General features: G+C 44.1%; 1 protein-coding gene across 1 annotated transcript in view; it reads left to right on the top strand.

The window, feature by feature from the left end:
• Positions 1–11626, top strand: part of lmbrd1 (LMBR1 domain containing 1) — a 54186-nt gene extending 42560 nt beyond the window's left edge. Inside the window, exons 15-16 of the mRNA XM_030378564.1 lie at positions 9343–9434; positions 9972–11626. Of these exons, the coding sequence (XP_030234424.1) occupies positions 9343–9434; positions 9972–10082 (203 nt within the window). The 3' untranslated portion in view covers positions 10083–11626. The remainder of the gene's footprint in view (positions 1–9342; positions 9435–9971) is intronic.
• The last annotated feature ends 857 nt before the right edge of the window (positions 11627–12483 follow it).

The raw sequence follows: 12483 nt of genomic DNA, 5'->3' as shown, positions 1-12483 counted from the left end.
GCAAAGCTCCTAGAGGTCAACAAGCGTCACACTTTCTTCTGTGTCCTCATGTGAACGTTGGCGAGAGTCCATGTTATTTTTCCTGCCTTGCAATATTAAATACAGCTGTATATATCACAAGCTCTGAATCTCCCTATTGAAAGTAACGTTTAATGCTACAGCTGCACTTTGACTCTAATCAACTAGAAAAGTGCAGCAAAGAATGGATATTTTTAGGTCGATAAATAATCCAACTTATACTATAATGCTGCATATTACAACACCTGCTCTGAAGCCAGATAACATCACTGTGAGGTTAAAAACCACACAGTGGATTTTTTCTTCACTTATCTTTTCTTTTTTTTTTAATTATATCGACGTGGTTATATTTAGATAAGACAAAATAAATGCTTTTCCTTTTGGTCTCGTGGAAATGCCATCTTGGGGTCAGGGTGTAAACCTCCAACTGGCGGACGTTGAATTAGATAATTACGAGATTGAACGAGGACCGGTGCTCTAATGTGGGTTCTAAAGTGGGTTCAAGAGTCAAGCATTGCAACAAATAACGGTTTTGCCATTAGCAAGGGAGTAGAGGTGCTCACTTCTCTGTTTGCGCTAAAGATGCTCACCCTTTTATAAGTGATTTTCGTCTTGTCTCGTACACGATGGCGTAATGAGTCATTAACATGCTTTGGCCAAGTAAGTCGTTTTTAGAAGCGATAGAGTTGGAGTGTAAAAACAAAAGACGTTCATAGATTAGTTTTGAATATTGGTGTCATTTATTTAGTAATGTTGATGTTGATGGACCGGTCTTAGTCTTATTCTCTGACACTTTTAATATAATGACCCGCATTGGGGCCGTTGCATAGACATCATTACTCGTTATACTGTCATACACAACGACGGTACAAACTTTAAAAACAAGGGTTGAAAGGTTGTGTGTTGTGGGCCGTAACCATGGTGATAACACATTCCCCCCTCATTCCTCGAACAATCAGGCCAAAACACATTTTTCTAAGTCTTATTCTCTCCAAACCCAGGGAAATGGGGGTTCACTTACACTTTCATACCATGCTGAGACAGTTTTTCCGTCTGCTGTTTTTAGTCCTATTTCTCTGAAAAAGGAGCCGGCTTTGCCGACCCCTTTATATTCCTAGAACTGATCTCAGGGTAATTTAGACCATCAAAAGGTGTGTTTTTTCCCGATAATGGCTTGATGAGTGGTTTTTACTGGTGTTGCTCTGTGGTACTGCATGTGGTTTCTTTATTCTTGCAATGGACAAAAATCATAACAGACAAAAAAATTTAGATCATTGAAAATTTATATATTATAAATAATTGTCCGTAAATAAAGCATTATAGCTTGTTATTATTACAAAAATAGTGCCGCTTTGTGTTTTCTACCCTTTCGTGGTTCACCGTTTTCCATTGTAATGTGTTCCATTGATGTTTTGTGTTCATTTGTGTTTGCATAATAAACACAGCTGGGAAGCCTCGGTGGCTCAGCCTCTCCTTCCCAGCGTCTCCCAGTGGCCATGGTCCCCTTGTAATATGAACCGCGTATAAAGGGGGTGCTGGCACTCTTTGCTCAGCCACTGTGAGTGTTTACTTATCCTTTACCGTTCACATACGAGGTGCGCGAAAGATCTCGACGACAAAGACAATGTCGTGGTACAACCGACCTCAAAGGGACGGAACACACTGATCTAGATGTCTGGCGATGGGGAAGGAAGAAAAACAAGAAAAACAATGGTGTGTGTTACCATGGCTGCCACACAGCCTGCACTCCAAGCCTCTCCATGCTTGTCCTGTTTAAACCTGTCTTGATAACACAACACCAGGCAGTTTAAAAACTCAAGTCTCAACCCTCACATAGAGGAGGGCAGCGTCCCTAGAAGAACAGGCGGGATCCATAGATATGATATGATGTGAAAACTTTACTTCAGACTCCAGGTCCACATAGAGCACAAGACAAATACAATACAAATATACAAAAAAACCTGTTTATATACAAACATGTCCGCCAGTGCATCCTCAGGCTTGAGGTATAGCGAGCACAGCTCAGAGTGGGCTTTACCACAATGGTGCCATTCCGAGATTCCTCCAATCATAGACAGTCAGGGGGCAATCGGTGGGGACCGATTGGTCAGTGCTACCGAGGTGCGTCTGCGCTCGCGTCTTGGTGAGCAGGTGCTCTGTGCCAAGCTCCCCATTATCTGTGCGGAGGTCATTATCCATCCATTAGTCACTTACTCAACATAATGGAGATGAATCCGCTGGAATGCGTTGCCATGGTCCCTCCTCCCCAAACACACACATATGCACGCACACACACAAAAATGCACGCACACACACACACACACACACCACACACACACACACACACACACACACACACACACACACACACACACACACACACACACACACGCGCGCGCCAAATTACTTTTAAGTTGTCTGTTGCCAGGGACTGCAGAGACGAGGTGTACGGAAAAGGTTTTCTGATGAAGAAACATGTAGATAGTTTGAGACTGGCTGCTCTATGCTTTCCCCTTTGAGGAGCAACAGGTAGTTCTGTCTACGGTAGGCGGTGTGTGCCCCTTCTCATGAGATTCTTTCGGTAATTTGTTAATAAATCTACACACACAGCCGTCCAGCCGTCCATTGAGTGGCTGTTATACAACTTGTGAAAGCCAACGGTGTGTGGCCGATGGCGTATGACGCGTGGTTTAGTGTGTTTGGTTTAGTAGGTCACATTGTTATAATCCGCCAGCACGCATTTAAAGGATTTTAATAGTTTAGTTTGTTTGGCCTTCACAGTGCTGCTGATTTGTATGGATTTCTTCAAGCAAACGCAAATCAAAAGCGAGTTGGCCCACTCGTTTCCCTCGCAGCAAAAACATATATAAACACACACACACACACACACACACACACACACACACACACACACACACACACACACACACACACACAATTATTTTTTCTTTTTTTTTCCGGCATGACTTCTTTAGTTTTGGTTCTGTATTAAATTAAATGTTTGACTTTCCTCCCTGTGTCAACAGACTCACTGGTCGGACTTTACTTACTCGTGTCGTGTTGTAAACATAAAGCCTTGTTTTATACATGGGTGTGTGACACTATTTTGTCCTCTAATGTCGTGGCGGGAAAAAAATGTTGTAAATATGGGAATGTTTTGACACCACGGACTGCAGCCAGTCACCGTCAGTTTCCTAGCAACGGGCTCTTCTTTGAAATACATAGAGAGACGAGATAGTTGTGATTTCCTTGGCTGCCACTGAGGGGGGGAGAGAGACACAATTTACAACAGCAGACGGTATCAATACAAACTGGAGTTAATTGTCCTTTTCCCACCACGGGTGCAGTGTTTGGACCGTTTTTCAATAAATCTCCTTTCTTCCGATGTTGATGGAAGCATCGTGTCGCCTGTAGTTTATCGTTGATTCAGAGTAGAGTGTTGTGATATCGTGTATCTGTAAGCCTGAGCACACTCACGGTTTCTGACGTTATGACAGGTTGTAGCCGACAGCTAGTGGATAGTCTTCTCCTCGTCGTCTTGAGAATGTCCTTATCAACAGGGAGATTTAGGCCTACGTTTTCCTCTCTTGTGGTATAATTATGCACAACATAGCAGTCGTATTTCTTATTGTGGCATATTCTCATCTTCAAATGCTCCAACCCACAGTCGGTGGATATTATTTTTGCGTTACAGTGGCTTCTGGCATCGTGCCATCTCTCCCCAGCTCCATAATACACCCACTCAAATTATTAGGCTTTTCATTTTTATGCTGCACCCGGCTGAAATCCCTTTTTTTTTTTTGTGAATAAGAGAAATGCGTCTTATATACTCCTGGCTGGAAATAACCAATATTTTTTCTGCTTAACCGTGCAGCTTGTCACCGCATCCACAGAGTACAAGGTGATTATGTTGACAAAAGCAATTGGTCACTCAAACCTTGCAATGACATTCCGCCATTATAAAGCCTGTGTATTCGCAACAAATTAAATATTAAATAATGACAATCGCAGAGCTCCATTGAGGTCATTTTCTGTTCTGTGACTAAAGGTAGCCCGTAAGCACACCCTCAAAATGTTTTGTGGGCTTACTCGTGCGGGTCTCGTTGGGGCTCGAAGCAAATCGCATCCATCTCAAATCCAACAGCTTTGGACAGAAGGAAAATCAAAGCCTCCTGGCTGTGTTTTAGATTGAGAGGTATTGAAAAGGAGGGAGGGGGAAGAAAGGATCTCCGGAGTGCTCTGATGAAAAGTTGTCCGTAAATGTGGCACGCTTCGGGCAAAAGGGCATCCTTCTTAGTCCAGCATCATAACCCAAGGTGAGATTACCTCCACACTCCTGAGCCGCCCTCCTCGCAGCGGGCGGGGCGGGGTGCGAGTGTGGGTTTCAAGGTGAAGCGGGGTCACTGGTGTGTACATGGTAATATGTTTAGGCAGGCCACTGTTGCGAACCATCTGTGGGTCCCGTCCTGAGCCCTGTAATTCAGGGGAGCAGCTGGAGCGCTACAGATGGCTGAGGTGCCGGAGGAGGATACGTCGGGATGCCGGGTAGGAGGGGGGGTTGGAGAAGGCCGAGACGGGGGTTCCTTCTTTTAATGCCTGATGGTCTTTCAGAAGATGACCTTTTGGCTGGGCTTTAGAGCTCATCTGGTACCCTGCTTAATTAACCTTCTCACAAAGAACCCCTCCTTAACCCAGAGCCCCATTTTCCTCTCTTTCAACATCCAAACTACAAGAATCGGGGAAATGGAGTAAAACTGAAGATGAAAAAAACATAAACGTGTGTACTATTGAGTCCACCATAAGCTCTGTGTTGGTGGTTTTGGATGGGCTTAGTCTGCCTAGAGACCGGGACCAATAAGAGGGTCAATGTGGTCAGAGCGGAGAGCTGTGTGTGAAACAGTGTGATAGGAGCAACACAGCAGGGATAGTCCTAATACTCCAGATGGCTCCCTCACATCGCCAGACAAACCCAGGACATCCTCTCTCCTTCATGCCTCTCCTCACGTTTACGCACTGGGGTCGGCTTTATTTCAATCGCATCGGGTTCATCGTTCCAGTTACGCCTTGGTTAAAACCATTAGCATATAATACGTTGAATACACTGCAATGTATTCATACATATTCAGAAAAAACATTTTTTAACAAGCAATTCTGACCTTACCGACCAGCATAGCAACGGTGAGGTGACCTTACAACGAGAATGCACGCGTGGCGACGGCCACGGTGTATTTTTGGGGGCATATTCATGCAACGAATCCCAGGGAAAGTCAACATATGCCGGTGCCAGTTTGGAACGAAATATGTCCGCCGCGGTGCCAGCGTTGGCTGAGGCCAGTATCCCAAGGACAGGCCTTGGCAAGGGGAAGATAACACGCTGTACAGTCTTGGAGACGGTCTATTGGCCCTCAGTCCACAGCCATAGGGAGAGGGCTGAGCGTAGCCAAGACCTCAACCAGCTCCGGTGCCTTTTCGTGTGTTTACAGTGACACTTATGCATTGGCACACCGTTTCTGAGCCAACTTTTATAAAAGGCTTGTAGTAGAACAACAGGGGAAGGCACAACATCTCGCACTATGCCGTGGAAGCTACTCGCGTCTAGCTGTTTGACTCGGTATCCTGGGCTAAAAATGGATGCATCCCTTTTTGAAACGGTTTGATACGCACACATAAAAGGGTTGAAGTAGTATGGGAAATCAATAAACGTATTTTAAGAGTGACCAGGACACACATGACTAGATCATTGAAATAGTTTAGTTACAGCACACAAAAAGTAAAAAAAAACATTCATTAACCAAGCCTTAGAACGTGAAATTGTCGCTGCTCAGGTTCTACTTCCTGATCAAGGACTATCCCGCCAGGTCCGGCGCGCCGGTGACTAACGCCCCCACTTGAAGAACGTTTCTAAGGACGACTGTCTGGCAGTGCAGCGCTCGAATGGTAATCGTATTCAGGGACGAGGCACATTGCATCACGCCACGACACATTCAGTTTATGCAAATTCAAAAGATGTGTCTCTTCATTTGGAGACAAACATTAAGGAAGAAACATTAACAAGTGGCAACTATTCATCCGACAACATGATGAAATAGTTTGTTTTAATTTATCAAGGATTCTTTTTTTAAAGACACGATATCATGCACTGGTTTTGGGAACTCGAGTACTTCACAGTCAAGGCCCCAAGTGGATTTCTGTACTTAAACGCCAATGGTGGGTTGCTATCAGTCTTTCTTAGCTGATATGTGCAAACGTTACGCTGGTAGAACTCTGAAGAGAGACTGACTGCAGTATCGGAGGCGTACGATGTTGAGTTAATAAGTTATGGCTGTGTGACTGCATTCATTTGAGGAGTGAGATGGTATTTCATTAGCCTGGAAACCAGAAGAATCGTCAAGCTCATGTATAGTTGCCCTGGCTCCCTCTGGTTCCAGCAGACCTGTTCCGATCACGATCCTCTAATAGGGGGCGGGTTGAATTTGATGGAACAGAGGAGCGGCCTATGGGAGTGCCTTATAGGAATTCTTGTCGACAACCAAGGTGGCTGCCGCTGATGTGTCCCAGTGTTCCGTTGCTCTGATTGGTTGTAGGTCTGTCAAAGTGCGTCGTTTTATTGCAGCGGACATTCATCGCGCTGACAGATTGGACAAACTTTGAGCATAAGCAATGCAAATCATATAGTAAATATATATTTAACTAAAAAGATATAGTGAGTGTGGAAAAAAGGCCCATCTGAATGACGTATTTATAGTAAAGTCCATTCCTAACTACTCCGGGTGGGAATATACCTTCTCAAGCCAGTCTTTTATAAGCCTGGTCCCAATACTTGTTCTTTGATGGCGATGACGAGATGAAGAGCATGTGCAACCTTCATGTGTCGTTTACTAACACGTTGCTATGCCCTGTATGTAGGGCTAATACATCACAATGCATCATGGTGTTCTTCATTGCCGACCCTCCGCCATATTGAGAGGGTCTCTTCTCCAGAGAGCTGCAGTACTGTAAAGTCGTTAACCAACATGCATATACCGTGAACTTGGCTTATGGCTTATGTTTTGCAATGTCTCACATGAAAAAAAACTGTGGCATTTTCACACACAATTATGATTATTCTGTTTGATTTTTAAATATTACGTCATATCATTTTATGATTAATCACTAAACAATTACCCAAAAAACATGACTACCAAAACAATAATTACCATTCATTGCGAGCTGATTGCACGATGTACAAGCGCTATGGGGAAGTAGAATTCTGAATGTTAAGAGGTGGGCGGGACTACGGGAGAGGTGAACCACAGTAGAAAATGCCGTTAGACTAAATTACTCCGGAGGAGGGTCATCTGATTGGCCTTAGTTGATTAGTAAATAATGGCACAGCTGAATCTAAATGGTTGCTGGAAATCAAGGCGCAATGGCACGGCACCACATGACAGCTAGTGCTCAGAAGGACTTGGTCACGTTGCAATACGTAACATGGCAACTAGCTCGTAGCTTAAAATGACCTGGACATACCGGTGGTCAAAGCTGATCAATCGGGAATTCACTGATGTCATCCATTAATTGACATCCTATAACTGATATATTCTAGACATAAAACGCCCTCCCACAGACGTCGGACAGATCTCTGTTACTGAGTATACTGAAAGTATACCGGTTACTATCTGGGAGGGGATAAATCTCACACATTGCAACTTTAACTTTGATTCTGATAATAAAGATGTTATTTACATTTTGGCAGCATTGCACAGATTAGTTGTGAAGAACGGGCTGAGCTTATCATTGAAGGAAGGGATTCAAATGAACCATGAGAATACGAAGTACAACATATAGCTGGATTTAGAAATGCCTGTAGTAGTGCATGTTCTCCATATATCAAACCCCTGGCGGCAAGGAGTTGATCCAGATGGATATTTAAATGTGCCACTATTTCTTTGTTCATCTCCAAATAGTCAACGGTATTTAGATATTTTAGCACTTGACTAATGCGCCGCCATCTCGCTTCCAAAACGGTGGTTAAGCTTTGAAAAAGATGATAATCTTTTGAGGAAAACCCCTCCCAGCTTCCCCATCTCCCTGCACTGGGTTTGCAGACAACAACAGTTTTGTAGCATTAGGTGTGTTTCTGGGTTCGTCAGCAGCCTCCACCTCTTAGACTCGTTGCACAGCTGCAGTTGCCTGTGCTCTGCGACGCGTCGTTTCATCCGATCCTCTGGGCGGCCGGGAGAGGGTACTCGTGCTAATTACACAGCGCGGTGAATACCCATTGTGTGCTGTTGATAAAGGGAAAATGTATCTCGGAGATGCAAAAATGTAATTGGCTAATTATTTTTTCACGCGTGGAGGAATGTGTAAGAAGAAATGGCGCGACTGATTTCTAGACTGATGTCTAAAAAAGAAAACAAAAAATCATCATTAAGTAAAAACTTATAAGGGTGTGATGGAGTGCCTGATTTTCTTGATGACAGTCCAACATTTGTAGCAGCCTTGGTGGAACCTCAATTAAACCCATCTGGAACGCTGTTAATAATCATTTGAATTACTGTGAGTGAATGATGTTTCCAAAGGCAAATTGCAACAGAGGATACAAATCAGCGTCACACTCACATCATAGACGCAGACTTTATGCTACCTTGGACTTTCTGCTCCCAGAGCTCGTCGAAGCAGACAGCATGTTTGGTAAATCAGCCGCACCTCTGCAAAGTGTCGTATACAAGAGTCCTTTCATCGTCCTTTTATCCTATTGAAAAACATCCAAATTGATTTCCCTAAAGAAATCTAAAGGTGTAGGGGGAAACTTATCTAGCTGAGTGCTCTTTAATTATCCAAGCTCCGAAGGGTGTTGAATAATCACTGACATCATAAACTCGGGCTTCCCATCTCGTTTTCCGACGTGGGCTTTCTTGTTCTGCAAGAGCGAGAAGGTGTGCCTTTACCCGATGCTTCGACAACAGCTTGTTTTGAAGCTGTTAAGCAAGGGGCCAAACTATCACACACATATCCATGCTGTAGGCTGCACATGGCTTTCATGTAGCTGTTGTTCCCATTTGACTGTGACTGCAGTTAGGTCTAATATTTCTCCATAGAAAACGATTCCATTGAGCGATACATCTACACATTATGTTACGTGTGTGTGCGTGTGCGTGTGCGTGTGCGTGTCTGTGTTTACCTGTGTTCATCTATGGTTTTTCAATAGCATTCTGTTCACAAAGCATAACCCAGCCTTGCTCTGTGCAACCTAAGTAACGTATCGAACACCTTGTTCGACCTCTGAATGTAGCAGTATACCATCTTTACCGGCTGTGTGCTTTCTCCCCCTGTGTGTTCCAGACCAGTGTGTGGTGACGCGCTCCTATCTGTTCCTGCACAAGTTCTGGTTCTTCAGCACCATCTACTACTTTGGAAACTGGGTATTCATCGGGGTAAGTGATGCGAGCGCTGCGGTGTGTTGGAAGCCATGGCACGTGCACACTGACCTTAGGATCGATTGCTCCCTTTAGGATTGAGTGAGGGAGTGAAAGTCATTGAAAGTCATCGGTCTGAACCCGGTCCATACATGCTGTGAGCTGGTGCTGACACAAATCCGTTGCTTCGTCGATCTAGGTTAAATATGACAGGAGCAAGCTAATGCACAAACATTGGCTTTTTGTGTAAATAGTAAAGCTTGAGGAAAAACGCTTGTCGTGCTTTCCTCTGTTTACCGAGGAGATTTCACTCCATAACTTTTGTCAGTTTGGTAGGCGTTGTAAGCCAATGGAGATGCATAGACTAAATATAGATTCAGAAGTATTCATGTGAATGACGTTAATTATGTGATGGTTTGTGAATCCCATGCCGGCGGCATAACCCGTGTGTGTGTGTGTGTGTGTGTGTGTGTGTGTGTGTGTGTGTGTGTGTGTGTGTGTGTGTGTGTGTGTGTGTGTGTGTGTGTGTGTGTGTGTGTGTGTGTCGGACCTCAGGTGTTCCTCGTTGGCCTGGTGGTCTCCTGCTGCAGAGGGAAGAAGTCTGTGATCGAGGGAGAGGTGGAGGCTGATGACTCAGACATGAGCGACGACGAATACGTGCATTAAAATGACCCTTGTCTGTCTCTCGGCCTGTCTGCCTGCCTCCCTGTCTGTCGGTTTGTCTCTGTCTGTCTGTCTGTCTGTCTGTCTGTCTGTCTCCCTCTCTTTCTGTCTGTCTCTCTTTCTGTCTGTCTGTCTCTCTGTCTGTCTGTCTGTCTCTCTCTGTCTCCCTCTCTGTCTGTCTGTCTGCCTCTCTGTTTGTCTCTGTCTCTCTGTCAGCCTATCTGTCCCTCTGTCCCCCTGCCGTCTTTCCGTCCGTCTGTCTGTCTGTCTGTCATGTTCTGTTGTCCTGGAGCGGCGGGTATTCCCGCCACGTCTCTCTACTCCGGGGCGTTCCGACCGGCTGTGGTCACACGCAGACCTCTGAATACGCCGTTGAACTCGGGACTCAGATCAGTCACTGTTTCTGTTGTTGTTCTTTAGACGCCATCGCAGCAGCGTCTCGCCCACTTTAGCCCAGCGCTTTTAGGCGACATGTCCCCTGGGATCTTTATGCAAGGACTCCCATTGATTGCCGCGTCTCCCCCGGCCCCGTATTCTAGATGGCTTTGGGATACTGGGAGCTGACAGCCATTGAATATATGACTCCATGTCACACGGATCCAAACGCTGCGCAGCAGAGCCAGAGCTGTTACTGCGGCTGCTGAGTCACTGGTGAAAGACGAGTCACTGGCCAAAAGAGTGTGATCATATATAACTTATGATTATGGTACATTCTTTATTATTGTGCAATACTGCTATTCCATTATTTAAAAGAAATTCCCACACACATTTTTGATAATACAGCTTTTTTGTTTTCGATTCGGTACGATGCTGGGGATAAAGATACCAGGATTGCAAACACGGCAGTATGATTAGTTTAATTTAAATTTGACACACTGAGCAATGATACACTGGACTCTAAAGGTTGCACACAGTTGGACAAGGGGACTGCTTATATTAAACTAGGAGGTATGCTAGTTTTCAAAATGATTTTTTTTTTTGTGTAAATAGCCTCTTTAAATGGTTGAAATGGTCTTCTGGACAGTATATACGTGTGTGAGCACATTTGGGAGAATAATTTAGAATGAAAACAGTTGACACTGTTCAATTGTGTATTTATGAAAAAGATATTGTATGAAATATGCTAATCAGTAATGCACATCCGACTGGATAAGCATATATCCAAGGTTGCTATTTCTGTCATTTAATAACGGTGAGAGTTGAAGATTCATTTTTTCACACCTTTCTCTGGTAAGCAATATTCATTTTTAATATGATTTCCTCAGACTAAACCCTTTCTTGTTCATGATTGATCTCATGTAGGATTTTGGTTCTTTGTTTAATATGAAAGAATGTGTTATTTTAATGGAGAGTAACCTTTACATTGATTTGTATTCTATTTTATTGATGTTCTAGCAGTTTCAGGGTGTTTTTTATCAACCATGTTGAGCATAAGATGGCATTACTCCAGAGTGAAACATGTGGAAGTTATAATATATTTAAATTTATCCTCATTTGGAATTGTAAAATGTCCGCCCCAATAAAAAGAAAAGTTACTACCAACTTTATCAACACTTTTATTTACCATTGATTTTCTAATAAGTTACAAGTAATTGGTCATTATAACTAACTTAATAACTGACTTAACTGAACGTCCTGTTTCTACTGTAAAGGACACTCACCCTAACACAAACACAATAGAAGCACTCGGGTGATCATTAATCCACCAGTTCATGAACTATTTGACCAATAATGAAATCCCATACTTGTGTTAGTCTGTATTGTGTTACTTAGGGGGACAGTCCCCAGTAATCATCCTCAAGATAGAGCAGCCTCTGAAACTAGAGACGGTGAATCAATGGCAGTTAGCGGAGAGCCACAGTTCCCCCCCCCCCCCCCACACACACACACACACACACACACACACACACACACACACACACACACCCGCTAGCAGGTTAACCTCCACACACTGTGGGGGCCCAAGGGACCCATCGCAGTCGTCGTCCTCCAGCCCCCAACCTAACTCCAATGACAAGCTTTTTGGCCGTGTCCACTTGTCAACATGTCCCAGTTCAGTTTCCCAACCACCGAGATGGGGCCAGGAGTGATAACAAGAGACACTCTGGAGCTGGGTAACACAGCCATGTCCATGGAGGAACCAAACTACATTGACAGAAAGACGCTCATGACCGTACGTTACAAAAATATAAAGGGATCGGTTAGGCTTTACTTTAGTGTCCTGTAGCTGGGGTAGGTGCATAATTAATGTAACAGGATGCACTTAATGTGTAATGAAGTTATGGAACAGCACGTAACACACTGTGGTTATGGAAAGGGGTAAGGGTAGGGTTAAGGTTAGGGCTAGGCTGTTCCATGATTTAATATCAAGTACATGCTGTACATGCTTATTACATGTGTATAT

Source organism: Gadus morhua, chromosome 15, assembly GCF_902167405.1.
Source record: "Gadus morhua chromosome 15, gadMor3.0, whole genome shotgun sequence".
NCBI classification, from domain to species: domain Eukaryota; kingdom Metazoa; phylum Chordata; class Actinopteri; order Gadiformes; family Gadidae; genus Gadus; species Gadus morhua.
Note: the sequence above shows the minus strand (reverse complement) of the source record. Positions and strands in the feature narration are given on the sequence as shown.